The sequence below is a fragment of the Alternaria viburni genome (assembly GCF_023758015.1).
Source record: "Alternaria viburni strain BMP 2772 chromosome Unknown scaffold_6, whole genome shotgun sequence".
Classification (NCBI taxonomy): Eukaryota; Fungi; Ascomycota; class Dothideomycetes; order Pleosporales; family Pleosporaceae; genus Alternaria; species Alternaria viburni.
Window position 1 is genome coordinate 1114413 of NW_026055775.1, and position 23204 is coordinate 1137616.

Consider the following 23204-nt stretch of genomic DNA (forward strand, 5'->3'; position numbering starts at 1 on the left):
AAAGGATTTGTACGCTGTCAGCTAAAGACATGCTTAGAGACGAAGCACATACTCAGATAAGCGACGCAATTGAAGTCTGTAGGCGGTTTTACAGGTTTAGCCTCAACAATTTCCATTGACAGATCTCTTTGAAAGTGTATCTTGTCTTGCAAGTGGCGACTGGAAGATCTGCGTTGCGCGTTCAGTGCATCTGAGCCGACACCCTTGCGGCGAGAGCCAATCCTTCTATAGTAGCAAGACTGTGACCCATCTCACCATCCACGTTGCTTCGAATCACAGTATACTGCCACAGCGGTCGTGTAGAGGAAATGAGTTCCACGCATAGTCGCGCAGTAGTTTATCTCTAGTCTAATGCGAACGCGAGACAAATTTTGGCGATGATCACACGGCGTCTGGTACCCCGGGATTCGTGCGAAAGGCATCAAACGAATGAGTGTACATATACGTAGTCTGTTGGGGATGGCGACGCGATAATCTGGTACCTAGCGATGCTCTGACACCGCCACTCTCCGTTCGTCCAGCATGCGTGCAATAGCCGCTACTATGTCAGCCCAATGTGGACAACCTGGTACAAAGGTCAGAGAAGAGACATTGTAATGCAAGACGTTGTACGTCGTTGAAGTTGTCGTGAGCTCTGATATGTCCAGGCTTCAGCACGATGGTGAAAGCTAGAATTGAGCTGACCTAAAACCCTTTGCCAGCTACCCACAGCATGTTTTTGGTGGAAGAGCAAGCCCTATCGGGCTCTGGAACCTTGGAGATGATGTTTGCATACACTCCACTCCGGCATATGCACAAGGAGGAAGGTGGTGTTGAAGCATGCAGGTGCCGTCATCTCCTTTGTTTTCACGTTTGAGCTGGGGCCACGTGCAATTTTCCATTTCCAGGATAGCGTAGAGGCACCAAGCCCCATGCCGCAAATGTGCCGCACACCATCACCCACAGGAATACCCTCGTCGGAGCCTCACCGAGCTTCACCGACTACGGCAAGTATTGTGATCGCAGTCAGCAGTCAGTCTACTCAGCAGAAACAAACAGGGCCTTGATCTGTTGGCTGCCATCATACCTAAAGTCAACGCGGATGAACGCCGTCACGTCATCGGAGGCGGGCACAATCACGCCCAACGTACGTTGCATCGACGGAGAAGCTGATGTATGCGCACCCATCTGCATACACCACACTAGTCAATTGCGCAAACCTCCGATTCTCTGAGTGTTACCCAGCCCGTTGAAACCCCGAGACCATGCCTGCAGGGACTGAATACCCTGCGCTTGTCGCCACCGGTAGTACCGTCTTCTACACACATTCGACGAATCTATCGTCCGAAGGTGAAAGCGACTTACGTATCACATCGCTTACGTTTCCCCAACTGCATCTCCGCCTTCCTAACACGAACGACGCTTCTGCACTCCTACGACTCTTCACCGACGATCGCAATGTCCAGCACGACAAGTCATGTGCCGGTCTTGACAGTAGTGACGCCATTGAGCATTTGATCAAGCAATGGCAGGTCGTCGATTTACCACTGCAGCGTGCCAACATCGTTATCGAGATAGATGGGAAGACTGTCGGTACCGGCGGCTTGGGCTGGATTGGCAGAAGAAAGACTGATGGCAAGCTGATTGGTGACGCAGGCTTGATGTTGGACACATGTTATCGTGGCTCAGGCTACGGCTATGAGTCGTTGTGTATGGCCATTGATCATGGCTTTGCTGTCCTGGGCATGGATGAGATACACATAGCTTGTGTAGATGCTAATACTGCGTTCAAGGGATTGATGAACAAGAAGCTCGGATTTCCGGCTGACGCAATAGAAGATAAGTTGTTTGGGAATGAGTGGATCTGGCGCATCACGAAGGACGCATGGGAAGATAGTACGCACTCTGCACAAGGACGGGTTCGATGTCAAGGATAAGAGAAGGTATGAGGGGTCACCGGCGAAGATTCACAGCCATAGTGAGTGTCGCACATATTTAGCGATAACCTTCTGGCGCATGTAAGAATCCTGCTCGATGCCGCAAAGATGGCTGGGGTCCAGTTACCGGCAGTGGGCTGGATATACATTTCGGACCCTCGTCTTTGCTAACGAGGTAGTAAATGACAAGCTCAACTTCATCATCAACCGCGTGCGAGGCAGATGGAATAGCCTCCTGTTGAGTCTATTAACAAAAACATTATGATGCAGCCTTTGCGCAAACCGCAATTTGTTGATGCACGTGCGGCAGAACGCACCAAAGCCGCATTGTTGAGTTTCAAGGCACATATTTCCTTCTTCAATTAACGCGACCAAGGGTAAAGAATACAGGAATTGTTCCGCTGCGCATTTGGGAAGGTTGTGCTGAAAGGAGGCGTGAAACACTTCAAATACACGTAAAGTCTCACATTCCTGCATCCCGAGCTCGTCTTCCATCGGAGAGCTTTCCGTACACCTTCCCCATCACAACACCATGATTTCAGCTACATCAATAACAAATAAAATCCATGGTGTTGCGAGCAGCGCAGATCTTATCCTTCATAATAATGCCGGCATTATTCTCATGCTCTTGGCGCAAGTATGCTCCACTATCCTGGCGACATTGGGACGCATCCTGGGAACGCAGCGTAGCGGCGACGGCTCAGGCACCACAACAGTCGGTACTTCCGAGGTATGGGAATATGCTCCCCGTCCACCTACGCAAATACTAATGTTCTCCAGATACTCATTGTTATGATGTCGATCATCACCATTCTGTCGTGGACGTACATATTACTGTCCCCGGCAGCCATTCCCGGTGGTGCATTTGGTCCTCCTAAGCTGCGCCCTCTACTCGTCGTAAGAGGCGTTGCGGGTTTCTTCGGTATCTGGGGCTTCTACATCTCTCTGCGCTATCTCGCATTAGCTGAGGCGACTCTGATCAACTTCCTCGCGCCAATTCTCGCAGCTCTTCTCCTCGGCTTATTACCAGGTCAGCAGCGCTGCTCTGTCGCTCAAATTCTCGCAGCTCTAATTGCGGTCATTGGCGTACTCTGCGTATTGCAGCCATGGAGCGCTCATATAACGAATACGCCTAGAGAACATGCGCTGGCCATTGGTGCGGCACTTATCGGTGTCTTCGGCGGCGCAGTCTCTTTCTTAACGATGTCGTGTCTAGGAGAGCACGTACACCCGATGACAACGGTTGCATACTTTGCGCCCATTTGTACGCTACTCAGCTGGGCATCACTCATCATACAGCAACAAGGCTTGAATTTCCCATCTACCGCCGTAGGATGGCTGTTCGTGTGCGTGTTGGGCATATTGGGGTTCGCTATGCATTGGCTCCTGGCAGCGAGCTTGATGACCGGCGATTCGAAGAGAGCGCTTCACATAGTAAATCTGCAGGTGGTGTTCGCTATGTTAGCGGATAAGATTGTATGGAGACTGGAGCCGGGATGGTGGAAGTTCGCTGGTGCGGCATTGATCGTGGGGAGCGTTATATTCGTTGCGGCTGTGAAGGAACCTCAAGGATACACACTGGTTGGAGAAGTCGATGAAGAAGAGAAGATTGAGACTGAAGATGCCAATCACTGAGGCGAGGATAGCCAAAGCCGCGGATCTCTTCATTGCTGGAAATGAAATGCGCTGATGGCGGGGCTAATCTACAGAAGGCCAAGCCATCAACATTTCAACCCCAACTGGCCCGGCACAGAACTATACACCTGTCGTCCCTCAAACCAAGTCTTCAAGACTGTAGCTCCAGCAAACTCTCCCTGACTCAAGTCCTGGTCAACAGCAATGAAGTTTGCCATCTTCCCAACTTCAATGCTGCCCTGCGTGCGACTTCTTCCCACCGCTTCTGCACCTCCCAACGTGATCATACGGCAGAGCGTTGCAGCGGCTACCAGCCTTTTGTTCAATCCCTTATGGGCTGGTGTTTCAGGCACTTCAAGTCTCTCCACCAGGTGTGCAAGTGGATCGAACAAACTCGGGTTGGGAGTCAAGATCCAATCCGAGCCAATCGTCATACGAGCGCCTGTAGCCAGAATATCGTTGAAGGGCCACTTGAGCAGATGGGGCGCTGCTTGCACAATGGGATGGTGCCAAATTGCCGGGGACATTTCGGCGGTAAGGCCCAGGCGTGCGATCCGTGGGATGTCATCTACAGCATAAGTTAGTTTGCTAGCATGAAGATCTCGCGAAGGATGCCCAGGGATGGCTTCACATACCTGGATGGACTGCATTACAATGCGCAACCTCGTGCTTGGGACCGTTGGGGTTGTTCTTTCGCACAGCCTCGTAGGCGTCCAGCGCAAGCCGCAAGCTTCCCTCGCCTGCGGCGTGGATCTTGCATGTCATGTTCCGAGCATCGTATTTGAGAACTTGTTCGAGTAGCTTGTCGTAGCTCAACAGCAAATGCTTAGCATCGGGCGCTCCATGGTCGTTCAAATCGCATTGGGTGGACTGTGGAGGAAGCGGAGCGCCGTCGAGGAAGAACTTGACAAAGCTCGTGTGAACATGTTTGCTCTCAAAAGCTTCTGCAACATTGAGCAGAGCTGCTAGTGATTCCTCGCGCTCGTGAGCTTTCTCCGGTGCGGCAACAATGTGTGTGTGTATGTTTAGAGGCAGGCGATTCTCCGCTTCCAGCTCACGCACGGCGTGTAGATAGACGGTGTTGGCCGATGCCTCTTGCACGGATGTAATGCCATACCTATGACATTCAGACATGGCAAACTCGATGACAGTCTTGGCATAGCTGAGTGGTGTGCGCCGTAGACCGCGCCAGATTGGAGTTGTTGCAGCCTCGACAATCTCTCCGGTGAGTGTGCCATCAGTTCGACGAAAGAAGAAACCCCCAGGCGGGTCCTTGACGTCGTCGTCGATACCCATCTCACGCAACCCAGCAGAATTCACGAGAATTCGATGGCAGGATATTTCGCGCACGATTACGGGGTCGTCGGGGTACAGCTCATCGAGGTATTTTCTGTCGGGAATGCCATCGGCAAAGTTGCTTGCCTGGTAAAAGTTGCCTATAATCCAGTTGCCCATGACATTTGAAAAAGCGCAGGCACAGGAAGCTGACTTGATGTTGCTGGCGAGGGTCTTGTCGGTGCTATCCCAGCCGACGTGTGCTTCCCCAGTGCGCTGGCATCCAGCCGCTAAGAGGTGAGTATGAGCGTCGTGGATACCGGGCATGACAAATTTCTCTTGTAGTTGGTACTGAACGAGTCCTCTTCTTTTAGCAATGGTTCTGATCTCCTCGTTCGAGCCGACAGCTTCAAACTTGCCGTCGGGATTGACGATGAAGGCTTCAACCCATGGTTGCGCATCGTCCACGGTGTATACTCGTCCGTTGACGAAGGCGGTAGCATTTTCTGGCCCTTTGGACGAATAGAATAGAGGAGCTTCCATATCGCGAGGCAGCTAGTAGGTCGTAAGAAGAAAAAGATTATCCCAAAAAGCTCGAAAAGTATAAGCGATCCGGTGTTGACACTGATGATTGTGAGGGGGAAGTTCATATGCCAGAAGCTCTGGACGTCCTTATAACCATCCTGTTCATGTCCTGCTACTTGGTACTATCAACCAACCATATCGACGAAGACGAAAAGACATCCTCGGCTGCACCGATACGGCATCATACTATACTCGCATTCGGCTCGTAGTCTAGTGAATACTCGGAAGAAGCCAAAACTTTAACCTCGACTAATGTGATACTCGTGCGCTGGGTATCGGGGTATGCGAATTCTGGGAACTCGAAAAGTACAATTGGCAAAGATGTAGACGATGAGGAAAAGGTCGAAACTGAACTCACTTCGCGACCTCGGGAAGAGGGCTATGCATGTTAACCATTCCGGGCTTAGTAAATGTCGTCATTGATGATCGCGCACGCTCCAGCTCACGTCTCTTCTTCCCCCAATCGCGAGGCCAAAGGCATGTCCTCCAAATTCTCAAAGGTTGGCAAGCGATAGTCAGGTGCGCATGGAAATGTTAATGAACAGGATATCTGGTCATGCAAACCACGCCATCGCAATGTGCACACTGCGAGTACCCAAAGCTGTGGAATGTGGGGCCTCGACCAGAAGCGCCTACCAGCCCCCCGAGTTTCCCTGACGCGACCCCGAAGTTGACCCGCTTGCAACCAGCACCTCGTTCACCCGCGCTCAGTACCTACAAGCGTACATACGATGGAAAGACCTCCCATGGCAGTTCAACACGCCTTGGTTGTACGACCCATCCACCTCGCAGGGCATATCCAACCAATCACCACAAACTACATGCCCAACGTCTCCGTTACCCTGTGTTCTCCACACGCAATCATCATGGTCCATCCACTTCAACAACTTGAGATCCATCTAAGAATGTGCTATCAGCTACAGCGTTTCCCTCCTGTCTGGCATAAGCTTCCGCAACATGTATCATGACTTACAGCAGGAGCTTGCGGAGGGTTGTCAATCGCGTCTCGTCCGTAATGGTACACGCCTTTGAAATCCGCGACCTTGAAGGGGTCTGGATAGCCGCAAGGATCCACAGATACTAGGGCTGGGCCTTGGTACATTTGCCAATAGTACTCTGTACCGGATGATCGGAGGAGAAGGATCTGGACCGAGGAGTCGTAGTAGTCCTACCTCGGAATTAGCGGTGAAGTCTATCTTGGTATTCAGAAAACCGACCGAGGGGCGCCAATCATTACCATTTTCGGATCTCTGTACGCCAGTGTACTTGACGGGGGTAGCAGAAGTCGTGCCGAGGAAGATGGCGACTGGGCTGACAAGCAATGTGGCGAGCGTCCGCATGTTTAACGGCGTAGAAGTCAACGTGCTACTTGCTTCTTGATTTCGAGAGCCGTTAGGGAGAGGAGAGTTGGCTCGAGCAGCGGGACGAGTTTATGTACTGTAAGCGAAAGTGAACCGATTGGTTGCCACGTAGGCAGTGACACCCTCGAGAGACGAACAACACACGCCGAGACCATACAAGCAAACAAATAGGGAAGCGCTTTCTTTCGGCCACTAGCGCACCTTGAAGCGAGTAGAATATAAGCATGTGTATCTGGAAGCGATACCCAATTCGATTCACCAAGTATCTAAGATGGTAACCAGCTGTCCGGCTTCTAAGAGGAAATCAAATGTTCCGCCGTGTTGCAGACAGAAAGATCCCAATCCCAAGACCGTCCACCACATTACTCAAGCGACGAAAGACTCTTTTGCCGAGTTATGCAACGCACGAAGAACCCCAGCCTAGAAGTTGCAGGCGTATCCCCGATGATACGACCAACCTTGGCCGGTACATGAGATCGCTCCATCGTTCCAACTCGCATCTCGCTCACAGTCGTAGATCATCCAGTCGCCACATACGAACTGACCGACATCACCGTGACCGTTGGTCTTCCAGTTGCAGTCCTTGCGGCCCATCCACTCGGGAACAGGTAGCTCCGTCTACGCTCCGGTCAGTTTCATGTGCACTTCCAAGCTGCAATCGATGAGTTCACTTACCGCGGGTGGGTTTGGGGGGTTGTTGATGTCGTTGCGATCGTAGTCGAAATCACCTATCTGCGAGCCGAGCTTGAAGTCTCCTGGTTTGCAGGCATTCATCTTCACACCATAAGGACCTAGATACAACGACCAGTAGAAGTCCGCGATCGAGTAACGCTCAAGAATAATCTGAACCGAATTGGTGAACACATCAGCTTGCTAATATAAGGTCAGTAGAGCACCGCGTCCCAGAACAGAATGCATACGTACCAGACCATGTGCGGTGCGATTAGCCTGCGCCTCGGGGCTCAAGAACTGGGCAGATGTTGCAGTGGTCGCGCCGAATAGTAGACTGATGGAAAGGCCCATGAGGAGGGTGAGCCACGCGAGCATGTTGAGGGAGATGTTATTGTGCGTTTTGTCAAGGCCTTCAGGATAAGCTTTGTGTCAGGGATAGAGGCTGAGCGAGAGCCATTGTGAGCTACATATATATTCTATGATCTCTTGGCTAAGAAGTGAGCACCTGACGGCTCTAGTGGGCAAGATTAAGGCAGGCAAAAAGGCGGGCGGAAGGGGGCGTGCAAACGACTAAGTTAGGCGACAGGTCTTCGCGCTTTGACGTACAGGGTGATTAGAGTGAGACCGAGAGCGATAATGAGAGCGTTCTTCATACATTCATTGGTTCTACGTAGAATGGCTCAGTATTCCCATATCTATAGGAGGCAGGAGACGTGTAGTCATGTCTCAAGCTGCGCCTTGTCCACCATCACGGTCGCTCTTCGTCAGATTCTTTATCCAACCTCTAGAACTCGCAGTACCAGGCCACAGCGTAGCGTGGACGTGGGTTACCGCAGGAAACTTGTTGTCCATATCGAGGGTCCTTGGCGCAGTCGATTATGTAGTAGTCGCCGCAACGGAACTGGCCCGCATCCTTGCCAGTGGCGTGGTAGGCACAGTCGCCGCGGTTGCCGTACTCGATTGGGACCTCGAACTAGAGGTGAGTCAGTGCATGTACGGTGCGCGTCTAAGGATAGTAGCCAACTCACCTCGGGGACGAACGGCAAATAGTTCTGAGGGTAAGGAGGGCTGTCCATGTCTGGCTTGTTGGTGTGCCATCCGGGCTCGCCATGATAGACCTTCTCGAAGCGAGTGTCTCCACAAGGGTTCACGGCTACGCCGCTAGGTCCTTGGAAGATGTCCCACACGTAGTACTTGGTGTCTACCTCCTCGACTTGGATCTGGAGGGAGTACGGATACGGACCCTGGCCCTTGAACGCAGTCAGTACGATGCTTGACTTCAACACCATCGCGCACTCACGGCAGTGGGGTGGTCTGCAAACTGCTCAGCGGGTGCGGCAAGAACGAAGCCGAGGCCGACGAAGAGCCACACGAGGTAGGTGACTAAGGAGGACATAGTTGCTATTGATTCGTAGGCAGGCTCTGTCGAGTTGATGAAGTGTGTATGAACGGAGACGCGATATTCTGAATTGGCGCTGGAGCTCGATATCTCGACAAGCTCGTGGTGAGAAGTGAGTGCGTTAAGTAGGCAACCGCGCAAGAGTAGCACGTGTGTGTAGCCAATTGCAGTTAGTCTCAGATGAAGCAAACGGCAGTCGCTAAGATAGGGTCAGAAGGCAAACAACGCGTCAGAACTCGCACACGAGCCTGTCTCCACGCTTACATTTTTTGAGGACGAGTACATTTCTTGAGGACACCTGGGCATATACATTACTTGAGGACGAATATATTGCTTGAGGACGAGTGCATTCCTTACCATACATGCATATGTTGGGTGAGATGGCCACTTAAATAAGCCTACTTGAACCATACGGTTAACCCTTACATACGCTTGCCATCAGCCCGGGTCCATCTAGCCTACCTCCTCAGAACTCGCAGTTATATCCGCGGTGATATTCCCGACCATCCGGGCATCTGAAGGTTGCCTCGTTGTAGCGCGGATCTTTCGCACAATCGATGATGTAGTAATCTCCGCATCGAAACTGACCAGCGTCGACGCCGCTACCAATGTAATGGCAGTCTTCGGAATACTCGATGTCAGCGTATACCTATAAGAGAGTGCGAGTTAGCATGCGATACTCAGCAAAGAGTTTAAGAATATTCTACTTACACTGAGAGGGGGAAACGGCGGATGGGCGATGTCGTCGTCCTCGCCCGCTAATTCCCTTCCGAAGTAGACTCGCTCGAAGTTCGGATCATCTTTAGGGTCCAGGCAAGGATCCACTGCGATTCCTTGGGGTCCCTGGAAGATGAACCAGTTGTATCGGCGCACAGGGAATTTACTTAGGATGAGCTGGAGGGAGTACGGATATTTAGATGCCTAGTTAGCTTCATCAGCAAGAGTGCTACAAGATTGCTACGGGAGTGCGCCAAAAGGGCTGATAAACATACGTTCGCAGTATTGCGCCTTGCTATAGATGTGACATTACCGGCAGGCGTGTCGACAGGCACTGCTAATACAAGGCTTAAGCAGGCAAGTAGCCAGACAAGTGAAGTAAGCCAGTTGAGCATGGCGAATTGGAAGTTGATCTGGGTCTTGTGTTTCGCTGATTAGAGGAAGGGAGCTGGATGAGAAGCTTTGATGTAGATTAAATGCTTGTCGATGACTTGAAGTAATCAGTCTTCAAAGTGGGGTAGAGAAGCGGTGAGCTGTGAAGAGCAGCGGTCGAGCGTTTGCGGGAGACAAAGGAATGTTGTAAACAAACACAGGGTCTTTCACTAGTAATGCTAAACGTAGTATGGAAGTGTGAAGACATTGCACTGTAGTAAACGGAGGAGAGACTGAGCGGCATATGCATGCATTCCTTCGCACAATGTAGAGTATCTCCGCTCTGCGCTGTGCGCATGTTCCAGCCTCAGCCATCCTCGAGCACAACGTCTTATTGATAGACGAGCCTAAGTATCCACGAAGAAACCGCGATGATCCCATGCCTTCTCTCTCCAGTCGCATTCCTGGGCTGGTTCTAAATACCGTTCATCTTGGTCGAAATGCAGAATGTCACGACCCGGGCCGCAGTCAAGCCAGCCTGGATCGCCGCCTGTTGAGGTATATTGACAGCCGACATATTTGCCTGGGAGATCCAAAGGGAAAGTCATCTATACCGCGTAAAGTCAGTACCTGCTCATAACGAATCGATAAAAGACACAGATCATGCCAGTGTTCTGCAGACTCACCTCCGGCGGAAACGGGGGCTTCTTGATTGGGTCGCCTTTGTAGTAGTATGGACCCATAGATTCGACAGGGTGGAAGTCTTTCATGCCATATCCCAGGCTGCAGAGTGGCGCGGCCATACCAGAAGGGCCCTCATAGAAGTGGTAATAGTATTCTGTTCTTGCTGAGAGCCGAGATTGCTTCCTGAGGATAATTTGGATGGAGTTCAGTTTTCTGGGGTCGCGGATATGCTTGTACTAAGGTCAGTCTTGCTTTGTTGAGGAGCACTGAAATGAAGTACTGACCATCGCTCCATCAGATGTTGCCATTGATGTACTGTTCGAGAGTGCGTGCGGGCTAGGTACCTCGAGAGGTACCGCGATACCTGGCGCGACCAGATACGCGACAAGCCAAACGAGTAAAGGGAGCCACGAAAACATGACGAGTGTAAGTTGGGGGGTTAAATGGCAGTAGCTTGGCTAGGTTTTGTAAAGCAGAAAGAAAGCGCGGGTGAAGGTGAGAGCCGAGTAGATAAGCGCCTAAGCTTAGATTGGCGAAGGACTAAAAATCGTGGATCATGGAACTGTAAGCGGGGCAGGAGCAATCGGTGACCTGCCAACAGTGAGTGCGAACGTCAACGGTGAAACAGCGCTGTGATCATGTGATCGAGCAGCACGTGGCGCGATTATTGCGTCATGTTCTGATACTGCGTAGAGCACCTACCTGGGTAAGTCAGGTAACGTACCTAGGTATCACAGTAACACCAAGATTGAATGAATAGCGGGCTCTTCCATGTCTCACAGTTTCCATGATCCTATACAGTATCAACTACGGCTAAGAAGAAATGCGGCTGGTACTACAACGGGCAGTCATGCTAGCAGGTATGAACGAAAAGGGTGTAATTGGAAGGACCTGGGTCCGGCAAGTGCTACCCCCAGCGCCTCTACCCACTCTCTTCAGACAGCCCAATGCTAGGATGATTCCTTAGGCACCTCTTCATCAAAGTCGCAAAAGAACACGCGACGGTACCGACGGCCGTTATCACAGTGTATCTCCGGATCTTTGATCTGCGGGTCGAAACCACAGTGTTCAAAGTGCTTGTCGTCACACTCGATCCAAGTCTTTTGCGCGCCGTCGCTCGAGTAGTAGCAGTTATCTTGACCGTTGATAGTGATCGGAAGACTTTCATCGGGCTTTAGAGGGATATGTTTGTCAGCCTGATGCTTCACCTAGTATCACATAGCGTTGCAAGACTCACCTCCGGCATCCTTTCAAGGTATCTGTCGGGGATCTGCTCATCTTTGGTCCCAGTGAATTCAGGCTTGTTTGTCGGCCACCATCGATGGAGGCCCTGGAAGGGCGCGGAGGATGATGTAGGCGCACAGGGGTCGACTGCCTCGCCTCCAGGACCGACGAAGGACATCCAGTTTAGTTTTTGATCTATCTTCTCAAGCAGGAACTGGACAGATCGATAGCGAAATTTCGATCTCGGAACGTGGTTTGCAACGATAGTGGGAGCCACCGCCACTGCAATGCCTGTAGAGACCCTTGATGGGGTGAGGTCATTCGCGGTAGTGGATACTACCCCCATGAATCCCGCTATCGTAAGTGTGGTCCAGAATCTCATCGTGGCCTGCACTTTCTGGTGCTAACGTACCGCTGGAGCTACTATTGGTATCGTGGTGTGGATGTGTGATTGATCGGTAGGTTTCAGAGATCTTCTGCTTGAAAATGCGGAAGAATAGACAAAGTTGAACAGTATAGGTTGCTTTATAGCTCAGGAAGAAGAGCTAGGATTTCTTGACGACATGTTACGATGGGGGTGATTCCTAGTCATATGTCTGCTGTCATAGGTCATGACTGAACCTATTGCCGGGTGCTAGCGCAAAGTTGCCTTTGTGTCCATGTCTATGGACCGCATGATGCACCTTGGAAGTTGGGTGGAATGTACTCTCTCTTGGTGATACCCAAGTGTCGGGTATCATCGTGTCACCCGAACCTGGCGCACATACTGCAGCGTGGCATGGCTCATTCATTCGTGATAGGTCGTGAAACATACATAGACTAGTCAAAAGACACTCGGCCCAAACCTCTCTCTTTCACCGCCTTGACGACGCCGTCCTTGATCTTCGCAAGAGCTGTTTCCCATGGCTCTTTCGAAAAGTTTTCGTCCTTTTCCGCCTCGTAATTAATGACGTAGTCGATCCATTTCACCATACCAACAGCCTTGCTGATGTCCTTTTCTTCCAGTACGACCTTTCTGAGATACTTGATCAATGCAACAACATCTTCGCCATACGGCCCTTCGTCAGTAAACTCGCCAATCCATTGCTTCATGGCGACCCTCAAGTCCGCCAGCGCCGAGAGTTTGTCGGTTGTAAAGGTCGGCTTTACAGGGCGAGGGACTTTGATCGTGGGTAGTTCTGTAGGCGGTTCGACTACCGGTGGAGGTTTAGCCTTGCGTGATACAGAGACACGGAAAGCATTCATTTTCTCGGCTTTGTGTTGTGCGAGTACCTCTTTGCGAACGTCTTCGGGTAGCGCAGCGAGGAAGGCTGGGTCAAGGTCATCTTCCTTTGGTGGTTTAGGTACGGTGGGCGCTTCAAAGGCATCATCGCTTGGGCCCGCGGAGTTCTCTCTACTCTCACTTTCTCGTGCGGGGTTCTTGAGAGAGATGAAATTGGCTTGAGTGAGAGTTTTACCAGTCATGCTAATAGACTTTGCTTGAGCAGCGGCAGCAAGCATTGCAGATCTTGGTGGCCGGCCTCTACCACGCTTGACAGGTACAATGGCTTTCTTCGCAGGGATACCTATGATTCTATTCTTGCGTGGCGATTGGGGTAATATCGTTTGGTCCGCGCCCTTTGGACGGCGAGAGGGAGAGGAGGGAGTGATGCTGGCGTCATACTGTGCAAGTATCTCGGCACGAACTTCGGCTGGTAGCGTAGCAAGTATATCGGGATCAAGTTGAGACTGGGCTGGGAGTGCTGTCATAGCGAAAGGCAAAGCTTTTGTAGGTGTGCTAGGGTTGCCTCTTTTGTCTTCATTGCGTGCAGGTGTAGGAGAAGACTGACGCGTTTGGCGCAGCAGTTTTGATCGAATGTCCTCTGGTAGCTCGGCCAGTACTTTGGGGTCAACCTGCGAGGGCATGATGAACTGCGTGCCTAACATGTTTAGCGGGCGGCGTGAAGGTGTTGATGCATTGAGTGTCTGAGCGCCAAAAGGGACATGCTCTTCTCCTGACGAGGCTTTGGACTTTCGTGGGGTCTCGGGATCGTCTTGGATGGGGTCTTCCTCAACTGCTTTTGGGGCTCGCGCCACACGAGCTGTTTCCGCGTTGCCGACTTTGAATTGTAGTCGTCGCTGTGAGCCTTCAAGACTACCATCCGTGGCATTCTTCATAGGCTCAAGTTTTGTCATCTGTATGCCGATGCCTCGAAGCTCACCTGGGGTGAAACCAAAACCGCGCAGTATGCCTAATGCCTCTTTCGTAAGAATTTCTTTGGCGTTGGTAGCGACACCAAGCGTGAGGCTTTTATTATGCGTGTCGCATTTGCCGTGGCCAAGATGCTTGGGAGGATCCAGAGGAGCGTCTGGAGAACGTCGCATAATCTTCATCATGAAATGCTTGCCCTTTACCCTCTCCTTCAACAGTCTCTTCTGGAGCTCTCCGCATAAGCTTGCAATGAACTCATCAGCTTGCTCCTGGTTCTCAAAGCGAACACCCCAGTTCACCTCGGCAGAAATAGACTTGCGGACGACTTGCTCCCCTACTTCTTGATGATCGATACCTCTTGCGTACTCGTAAAGCTTCTCTCCAGTCTTGGGCCCTAGTATCTGAACGAGCCTTTCTTTCGTAAGCTCGCGAATGTCTTTGACGAGTTTGACTCCCTGGTCCTCAAGCTTGCCTCCAATCGACCAAGCGACGCCTGGGAGATCTTGTACCTGAAGTTGACCTATGAAGTCTAATACCTCTTCGGGTTTGATCTGGTGTTGTCCGGCAGGCTTTGCTTTGCGTAAGGCTACTTTAGCTAGCAAGATGTTGCTACCGATGCCGACGGAAACGTTACAACCAGTCCTGGATCTGACTTCGTCGCGTAGATTGAGTGCAATTTCTTCGGCTTTCGCCTGCTCGCGATGACTGCTGCCTTCGGAGTATTGTTTGCCATCACTACCACCAGCAGCGATGCATAGGTTCGATACATCGATGAGCGCTTCGTCGATACTAACACTCTGCACTAGACCACCGCTAGCCAATATGGCATCGTAAAAGGCGCGGCTGGTGGCTTCGTACTCGGGAAAGTCATAAGGCAAGATTTTAAGGTCTGGACAAAGCTCTTGAGCCCGCTTCATCCACATACCGTTTTTGACACCAAATGTTCGGGCAGGATAGTTGCAACTCGCGATTTCAGACCCGCTGCCTTGGCCATGCGCAACAACTGCCGGCTTGTCTTTGTATTCTGGGTGTTTCTTCAAGCTGACTGCTGCGAAGAAACTGTCAAAGTCCACGTGGAGAATATAGCGCCGAGCGCCCGGGGCGCGCTTCTGCTTGGCCCTCTGTGACGAGGTCTTCTCGCTCGCTAGTGCCTGCAGCTGGGACTTGAGATCGGCTTTCCATGTCGACAGATGATGCAGCCGTGATTCGCGATAGTATTGTTCGAGGAAATTCGGATCGACAACGGTAGATTTGCGAACCTTTGGATCCCGTAGAAGTATTGCATTGTGCTCCTCGGCAGTCAGCTCCCGGTTCTTAGGCTTTGGAGCGTCTTGCACCGGAGGCAGTTGCTCAACTTGGTCTTCGTTATCGTCTTTTGACTCTGCGCGCTGGGGCGGAGGAGGGCTCGGGTCCGTATAGAGACAATCGTCGACCTCGTCCGGCACGTTGTCTGTCCTAGCCGGGGCTAGTGAAGGGCTGGTCTTGGGTGGTGTGACAAGCTTCGCAGCTTTACTCGACTCTCCGGATCTAGCCTGGCCAGGCAGGCCTTCGGGTTCGCGGGAGGGTGGCAGATCCTCGATGTCATCGTCCGGTGTAGGAAGCCGCTGCTTTTTGTTCGAAAAGCGCGCGCGCATGCTGCTGCTCGGTGTTGGTGTACTCGCCGGACCAGCCTGGCTTCCCCTCAGTTGACTCGTGTACCAGCTGGCATCAGTCTGGTCCCGATAACCCCTTGTCTTGACATTCGCGGTGCTAGTCATGCCGCCCTTGCTGAAAGCCAGCACATTCTGCTTCTCGCCCTCATCAACTACTCGGTACTCGCTCCATGGCAGCAACTTGCCCGCTTGTATGCTGTCTACGATCCACGCGGGCTTTACGATTCGGTATCTCCGGAACTCGACGACTTTCTTCGGCGTCAGACTACTGGCAATGATGTGCGTGACCGTAGTCTTCCCATCCAGATACTGCATGAAGCCGCCGCCGTGTTGGACTATGAAGGTGTGCAGGTCGTTGAGCGATGGTTGCGTGTAGCCGTTGACATGCGCCACGACGCCTTTGAAGATTTGAGGTTTGTTGCCGGCCTGGTTTCGTATGTCGGCATCGAGATTCTGCAGTTTGATCTTCTTCCGCCTGAAGTAGTCGGTAAAGCCGCCAAAGGCCGAGCCGCGGTACTCCTCTCCATCCTCGCCATCAAACTGGTGGCTGGCGATGCGCTTGCGGACCGACTCGGAGTTCTTCTCGAGGCGCGAGCCCATGGTGACAGTAGTGTGGTGGATCAAGAGCGTTCATCGGGGCCGGGGTCATGATGGGGCGTCGCGGAGGTGCGTCGGCTGCCGCATGTCGAAATCGGTGTTGGTGGTGAAAGGCGCGTGCCGTGGCGCGTTGGAGGACCGCGAATACGTCACGCTAGCAACGCTAAGTGGATCGTTCTGCCGGCGGTGAAAGCACGCTAAGAGAAAGCTGCAGGCCTTGGCGAACTTTTTCTACCTCTCGAAGTCGCTGCTCTTCAGTTTCTCGCTTTTCGTTATCATCCTGCTCTACCAGCTGTCCTCGAGCTGTGCAACTTCCTGAGCAACAAAAACGTGCGCCGACTTCATATTCTCAACAATCCCGTCAGCTCTCTCAGACATAGACTTGCGACCACTTCCAAGATGTCGTCCGCCATTCCCGTAGGCGTCTACGGACGTCGCATTCCAGCTGGAAACTTTCCCATCCTGGCTGCTGACGACCAGTCTTCCACTGTGAGTAGCCTTGACGCCCGGTTCTACCTGCTCCGCGTTACGAAGTTTTAAGCGCCGAAAATTCGCAGTAAAACTCTGTCGCATGCGCAATTCCATGGCAAAGTACTGACAATGATTAGTTCCGCATCACCATGGCGGCTATCGACCCAGATGCCGAGCCTCAAATCGACGACGAGCACAAGCACCCTCGCGCGACTCTGAAGCTCATCCGAGTGCCCATGGACTTTGACTCGGACGATGATGATGATGAGGACTACGAGGAGGGTGACATCGAGGCTATCGCTGCTCGTCTGCGTGCCGCTGGTGCGCTCCCTGAAGCTGATTCGGACATGTCCGACTCCGACGATAGCGAGAGCGAGAAGAACGGTGGCCCCAGCGATCCTGCCCGGTCAAAGAAGGCCAAGCAGGCGGCCCTCACTAAGAAGCTGCAAGAAGAGCTTGAGGCTGATGAGATGGACATCGACGGCATGACCAACGGCAAGGGAAAGGCCAAGGGTAAGGCCAAGGTCACCGATGACGACCTGAGCGACGAGGACGACGAGGACGATGAGGATGAGGATGACGAGCCTGAAGAGCTCGTTCTGTGCACTCTCGACCCCGAGAAGGTACGCTTGTTTATGATAATTCCCAACACACTCCAGCTAATACATGCGTAGCACTACCAGCAACCGCTCGACATCACCGTCCGTCAAGGTGAGGAGGTCTACCTTTCCGTCAGCGGCACTCACGACGTTTACGTAACCGGTAACTACCTCGCCTTCCCCGACGAGGATGATGAGGAAGACGACGAGGACGATGGTCTCGACGAGCTCGGCTACGATCTCGGCTCCGAAGACGAGGAGCTCGACGGTATGGGAGAATCAGAGGATGATGAGCTCGATGGCATGAACGACCCCAGGATCACTGAGGTTGACTCCGACGATGAGGAGCCACCCAAGCTTGTTGACGCCAGCAAGAAGAGCAAGAAGCGCGCTGCTGAGGATGATGCTACCCTCGATGACATGATCAGCAAGACCAACGGTGATGCTAAGCTCAGCAAGAAGCAGGCTAAGAAGCTGAAGAAGAACGACGGCCAGGCTGTTGCCGGTGCCGCAGAGCCAGAGAAGAAGGCTGAGAAGGTTGATACCCCCAGCAGCGACAAGAAGAAGGTTCAGTTCGCTAAGAACCTTGAGCAGGGCCCAACTGGCTCCCCCAAGGTTGACGCCAAGCCAGAGGCAAAGAAGGAGGCCGCCAAGGGACCTCGCACCGTCAGTGGTGTTCTCGTCGACGACAAGAAGGAGGGCAAGGGCAAAGCCGCCAAGAAGGGCGACCGCGTCGAGATGCGCTACATTGGCAAGCTGAAGAACGGCAAGGTCTTTGACTGTAAGTTGTCGAACTTCCATATAGTACCACCATGACTAACGAATACGCAGCCAACAAGAAGGGCAAGCCATTCTCGTTCAAGCTTGGTGTCGGTCAAGTCATCAAGGGTTGGGACGTCGGTGTCGCTGGCATGACCGCCGGGGGCGAGCGTCGTCTTACCATCCCTGCGGCGATGGCTTACGGCAAGAAGGGTGCTCCCCCGGACATTCCTCCTAACTCTGACTTGATCTTCGACATCAAGTGCATCTCGGTCGGTTAAGCGCGACCTTGCAAAAATCCAAGCGCAGTAGGGTCCACTTGGTCCCGTCAGGATCGGATCCACTCCCATGCAGGACTCCGCCTGCCTGCGTGCGTTCGCGCCATTCTCATTTCCGTTTCTGTCTCTGTATCAACTGCATAGCGCGTCGTCTGAGATATCCGACTTGCATAATCTGGGGTTGTTTCATTAGATGTGTGCAAGGAGGAAGGATCTCTCAGTCCTCTTCGCCAATGTCTTTTCCATATGGCGGGTCTGTAAGTGATATAGCGAGGCGATGTTGCCAAAGAGCAAAGATTCGCTGAGGAAGCTACTTTGAAAAGTTACACGGTGTTCCGGTTGAGATGTACGAGCGGTAGTAATACACAATCTTCAAGCAACATCCAGAACGCGCCATGTCTGCAAAAGTGCCACATGATCGAGGTGACATGCTGCAACCCTGCTGTTCACATTTCGGTTCCGACGTTCGCAAACTCACGTCAGTCATTACGATAAAATGCAGAACCGAGGCTTCCGAGATTGCGAAGATTCTAGCGCTAGTGGCGGGCCATTCAGAGTGCGAGACGCGTGCACGAGCCCCAAAGACCCCACAGCGCTATAACCCAACTCCTCTTCATCTTCGCCCAACTCCAACGTCGACTCAAGCCCTCTGTTACACAACGATACCGCAACTACCTCAAAGAACAATCTCGCTTACGCACCACCGTCCTCGACACCACTACCCCACTATACCAATACCGAACCAACCGTGGCAATACTGTAGCAATGGCGATGACGAAACGAAGCAGTAGTAGTATGAGTAGTAATAGTAGCATTCATTCGTACTCGTCCGCGAGCAATGTCCGCGCTAGCTGCTACTCCGTAAACGCTGCTACCGCCAGCCTTCACGGTTTCCATTACTCCACTACCCCGTCTGCCGGGGCCGGGTGGTGTTCCTGAGGTCAGCTCGGTATGTCCACGCCTCACGTTCCATGTAGGAAGCACTACTAACATTCACAGGGAATTCCATCACCCCCTTCAAGTCCCCCCCTCGCCGCCAAAAACGCGTCCACCGCCCAAGGTGGCAAGGCGCGCAGAGGGGGGGCAGCATACACCATCACGGGAGAGTGTGAGAGACTCTTCTGCGAGACACTGCGATCTGTATTCCTGGGTGAGGGGAGCCAGCATCGCCAGAACTCGCTAGTGATGGGTATGCCATATGACAACACTACGACTGCAACCACCGCTATCACCAACGACTACGGTATTGATGCTCGTCGCTACTCGGACTCTTCGACTGACTCTGCTGCGCCTGAAATGGTGCGGTTCGAGGAGGAGAAGGGTGCGATAGCCGACTACATTGAGATGTGGGACTACGTTGGTGGCATCAGGTTCCGGGGTTTCGTTGCTCAGAAGGAAGACGAGAGGGCCATGTTCATCTTCTTCGATGAATCCGTCATCAACGGAGATTTGAAGGCTGGGTAAGTCAATCTTCGCGTCATCGGTATTGATATACTAACGTTCTACAGTCTCATGGCCCTCCTCGAACTCTGTGAAGTCGACTACTTCTCCTGCGATCGTCTCGTCCTGTGCATCGACCGCGACGTCGACCAAGCCGCTCTGGCCAACGTAACCAAGGACCTGGGCTGGATCGGCTTCGGCCTCACAACGCTCGACGAGTTCAGCCAAGGCGAAGAGTTGACAAGCAAGAAATGGTTGTTCATGGATATGGAGATATAAACGTACTGAGAAGATGAGAACGTGGTTAGGGTTCTTGGTGTCTGTCGCTACAACACAGCATATGGTCCGAGTTTCTCTTTTCCTGAGGAGTTCTGCATGGCGGACTGGGGCGTTGGTTCTTCTTCCTAAGTAGCACGCATGGAGTCCGGTCGCTTGAAATGTGTATGGTTTCCTAGCAGGGTGTTCTGTCCTGACAGGTTCATAGTTGAATGCGATATTTGTAACCAGATTCTACATGCCAACTTTGATGTGCGGTTCTTATGCAAGTGTCTACCTCACCGTATAGCCACGCATACATCTATCAAGGGGATGATCTTAGGACCGCGGCTTATCATGCGCCTTCAATTCTATTCTTCTGCCATACTCCAAATCACCCTTTTGTGTGAGCCCAAAATGCGGTATCCAACCCAAGCGCTACGATGACGAATCGCCGGTCTCACTAACACCGCCCTTCATGTAAGGATATTCACGAGGGATTGGCTTGTCGCCTGGGCCATTCTATGCGTCGACAGTTGCCATCTCAGCCATCTCAGCATCAACATCCGCCGTGCCGCCAAACTCATCCACTTCATCAACCTCCATGCGCTCGACTTCGGCTCTACCTTCCAACGCGCGCATAGCTGGGTTGTCCGTTCCACTAATGCCATGAGCCTCCTTCTTGCGCTGATGAGCCTCCAGATCTTCGAGCGACCACGACGAGTGTCCTTCTGTTTCCGCTCGGCTGAACGGAACACTCATATCTTTCAAGAAGGCCTTTGCGGCGCCTACAGCCTGGTCGATGGACAGCTTTGTGCTCTTAGCGTCGAGGCCTTGTTGGATCCATTTGGGGAGCTGGGTTTGCTTCTTGTTGAAGCGTTTGTCTGCCAGGACCATGATTCCGTAGTCGTCTTTACCGCGAATGACGCGACCTAGACATTGGGCTGCGTGGCGCATGGCATCGAAGGAGAGGAAGTCTGCTTCTTTGATGCGGTAGGTCTCTCTCAGGAACTCCAATCGGGCTTTCAGAATTCTGGATTCGGTGTATTGGTATGGTACACCCATGCACAGCACAGAGCGGCCGTAGTGGTGGTCGAAATCGATTCCTTCGCTGACCTTTCCTCGCGCGACACAAAGTAGGACGGCGCCTCGGCCGTTGTTGCAGGCTGTGCGGAAGGTCTCTAGCGCGAGTGCGGTTTCTTGGGCGTCGGGTGTTTCGACGAGGATGAGTTTGTACTTCCAGACTGTGTCGAGAATTTCCATGCCTTGCCATGCTGAGATGATGCTCTCCATGTAGAGATATGACGGGAAGAATACGACGACACCGTCCGGCGTCAATTTGCAGAACTCGATGAGCAGATTGCCAAAGTTCCGCTGCACTTGCAAGTCGTTGCGGTGTTCGAATTGCGATGTGACCTGGTTCTGGTCGTTACCGCGATCGACGATCATTGGTAGGAATGTCTTCCGTGTGAGTGTCATGGTGAAGGATTCTTGAACAACGGTATTAAAGTTGAGCATGCGTGGATACATGTCCAGCGGAGACATGGTTCCGGAAGTAACGATGACGGAGTAGAAGCGCTCGAAGACGGGCTTGATGGCTATGGCCGCGTCTAAGCAGGTGAGATGTAGAACAGGGTTTGGTACTGTTGCCGTTGCTGATTCGAAGGGCTCGATGATTAAGAGGAAGCCGGTCTCGTATGTGGCTACTAGCGTGGCGAAGGTAGCGACCTCCTGGAGCGGCTGGTAATCTTCAATATTAGTGAGTTCCAAGGTTCGGACAAGTGATGTCAAACGCTCGGCGCAGAATCGAAGTGGTTTCCGCTCGATGAAGGTCAAGTCTTTGCAATGTTTGAGGAAATCTGGTGGTGTGTCTGCGACGACGTTGAGAACCTTCATGCGCGTCTTGAGATACTCGATGAAGCGCTTGAGGAAGGCAACGAAGTGCTCTGCTCGCCGTATGTTACCGGGCACGGCTTCTGTGAGGAGATCGTCTGGTAATGCTGGATTCGCCATGAAGGCGTCTTCGTTCCGCGCTTCATCGGCAGCTCTGAGACCTTCGACGAGCTTTGCGTATTCATTTTGCAACTTGGTCGCGTCACTGGTCTTCATTTCTGTAATCTTGCGATCGAGGTTGTTGACACCTTTGGTAGCTTTCCGGAGTACATCTTCGGTAAGATCGATGCTGAGAGATTCGATGCATACGTTGTCGATGTTGTGGGCTTCGTCGAAAACGACAATGCAGTCTTTAGATAGTTCTTTGGAGACTCTGTCTGCGATCTTGGGATCTAAGAGGTAGTGGTAGGAGTAGATGATGACGTTGCAATAGGGCATCATTCTCCGGGCTGTAAAGTACGGACACTGTTTCTGCTGCTCACCATACTTCAGTATGCCATCGAAAGTCCATACACCAGCTGGTATGAGGTTGTGAGGTTCCAGAAGATCCAAGTTCTCATGGTACACGCAAAGCTCGACATCCTCGCCGCGCTCCTTCTTCTCCTTCACAAAGCCAGCAGTCAAGCTGCGACATCTCGCGTCTACCACGGTACCGCTCTTCTCTCGCTTGACGGACGGGTGCAGACAAAGGTTTTTCCGACTGGTCAATCCAAGACCCCGGAATTCTTCCTCGTAGCCCAGCTCGGTGGTGCGGTACTTCATCAGCGCCTTGAGTTCAGCCAAGGCCTTTTCGATCTCGGACATGGTACGCGAACAGTAGATCAGCTTCCGTTTTTCAGGGTAGTGCTGCTGGTAAGCGACGATGAGCGAGAGCAGAGAAATGGTTTTACCCGTTCCTGAAGGCATCTCGAGGACACAGTGGCCACCCTGATCCAGGGTGCGCTTGAGATCGCACATGTATGCATATTGCTCTGGATATACTCGGGGATATGGGAATAGCACGGGGAGGTTATCGATGTAGAACCTCATGTTGATGGTCCACCGCCCGCGCGGATTTGTTGTAGCGGAGGGGAGTTGGTGGAAATGAAGAGAAGTTGCGAGTGTGGGTTGCCTCCAGACGAAGTTCGGTCGCGGTCAGCGCGACAAGACTAGCACCGATTGGATCTGGCTCAATGGCAGGGATGTCCCCACCGTCTTCCGCTACCCACAGTTGGTGCCGTCATCAAGCA

At 52.4% G+C, this 23204-nt stretch overlaps 9 protein-coding genes across 9 annotated transcripts; 4 read left to right on the forward strand and 5 right to left on the reverse strand.

Moving 5' to 3' along the window:
* Window positions 1-1244: 1244 nt before the first annotated feature.
* Window positions 1245-1916, forward strand: J4E79_003838 (uncharacterized protein; the record flags this gene model as incomplete). Its single annotated transcript, XM_049352728.1, has 1 exon — window positions 1245-1916. One exon carries the CDS (start codon window positions 1245-1247, stop codon window positions 1914-1916), a length of 672 nt encoding a protein of 223 aa, XP_049213107.1.
* Window positions 1917-2711: 795 nt separating this feature from the next.
* Window positions 2712-3551, forward strand: J4E79_003839 (uncharacterized protein; the record flags this gene model as incomplete). The annotated part of the gene is made up of 1 exon (XM_049352729.1): window positions 2712-3551. The coding sequence occupies one exon, from the start codon at window positions 2712-2714 to the stop codon at window positions 3549-3551; it is 840 nt and encodes a 279-aa protein (XP_049213108.1).
* Window positions 3552-3637: 86 nt separating this feature from the next.
* J4E79_003840 (uncharacterized protein) lies at window positions 3638-5369 on the reverse strand (the record flags this gene model as incomplete). Its single annotated transcript, XM_049352730.1, has 2 exons — window positions 3638-4119; window positions 4187-5369. The coding sequence occupies 2 exons, from the start codon at window positions 5367-5369 to the stop codon at window positions 3638-3640; spliced, it is 1665 nt and encodes a 554-aa protein (XP_049213109.1).
* A 1823-nt stretch (window positions 5370-7192) lies between these two features.
* On the reverse strand, window positions 7193-7819 carry J4E79_003841 (uncharacterized protein; the record flags this gene model as incomplete). The annotated part of the gene is made up of 3 exons (XM_049352731.1): window positions 7193-7390; window positions 7448-7645; window positions 7697-7819. 3 exons carry the CDS (start codon window positions 7817-7819, stop codon window positions 7193-7195), a joined length of 519 nt encoding a protein of 172 aa, XP_049213110.1.
* Window positions 7820-8228: 409 nt separating this feature from the next.
* Window positions 8229-8840, reverse strand: J4E79_003842 (uncharacterized protein; the record flags this gene model as incomplete). The annotated part of the gene is made up of 3 exons (XM_049352732.1): window positions 8229-8417; window positions 8473-8694; window positions 8745-8840. 3 exons carry the CDS (start codon window positions 8838-8840, stop codon window positions 8229-8231), a joined length of 507 nt encoding a protein of 168 aa, XP_049213111.1.
* A 3819-nt stretch (window positions 8841-12659) lies between these two features.
* On the reverse strand, window positions 12660-16283 carry J4E79_003843 (uncharacterized protein; the record flags this gene model as incomplete). The annotated part of the gene is made up of 2 exons (XM_049352733.1): window positions 12660-14920; window positions 14957-16283. 2 exons carry the CDS (start codon window positions 16281-16283, stop codon window positions 12660-12662), a joined length of 3588 nt encoding a protein of 1195 aa, XP_049213112.1.
* Window positions 16284-16679: 396 nt separating this feature from the next.
* On the forward strand, window positions 16680-18390 carry J4E79_003844 (uncharacterized protein; the record flags this gene model as incomplete). Its single annotated transcript, XM_049352734.1, has 4 exons — window positions 16680-16769; window positions 16889-17374; window positions 17426-18131; window positions 18182-18390. The coding sequence occupies 4 exons, from the start codon at window positions 16680-16682 to the stop codon at window positions 18388-18390; spliced, it is 1491 nt and encodes a 496-aa protein (XP_049213113.1).
* A 1182-nt stretch (window positions 18391-19572) lies between these two features.
* On the forward strand, window positions 19573-20106 carry J4E79_003845 (uncharacterized protein; the record flags this gene model as incomplete). The annotated part of the gene is made up of 2 exons (XM_049352735.1): window positions 19573-19847; window positions 19896-20106. The coding sequence occupies 2 exons, from the start codon at window positions 19573-19575 to the stop codon at window positions 20104-20106; spliced, it is 486 nt and encodes a 161-aa protein (XP_049213114.1).
* Window positions 20107-20604: 498 nt separating this feature from the next.
* RAD15 (DNA-dependent ATPase of the nucleotide excision repair factor 4 complex) lies at window positions 20605-23004 on the reverse strand (the record flags this gene model as incomplete). Its single annotated transcript, XM_049352736.1, has 1 exon — window positions 20605-23004. The coding sequence occupies one exon, from the start codon at window positions 23002-23004 to the stop codon at window positions 20605-20607; it is 2400 nt and encodes a 799-aa protein (XP_049213115.1).
* Window positions 23005-23204: the final 200 nt, after the last annotated feature.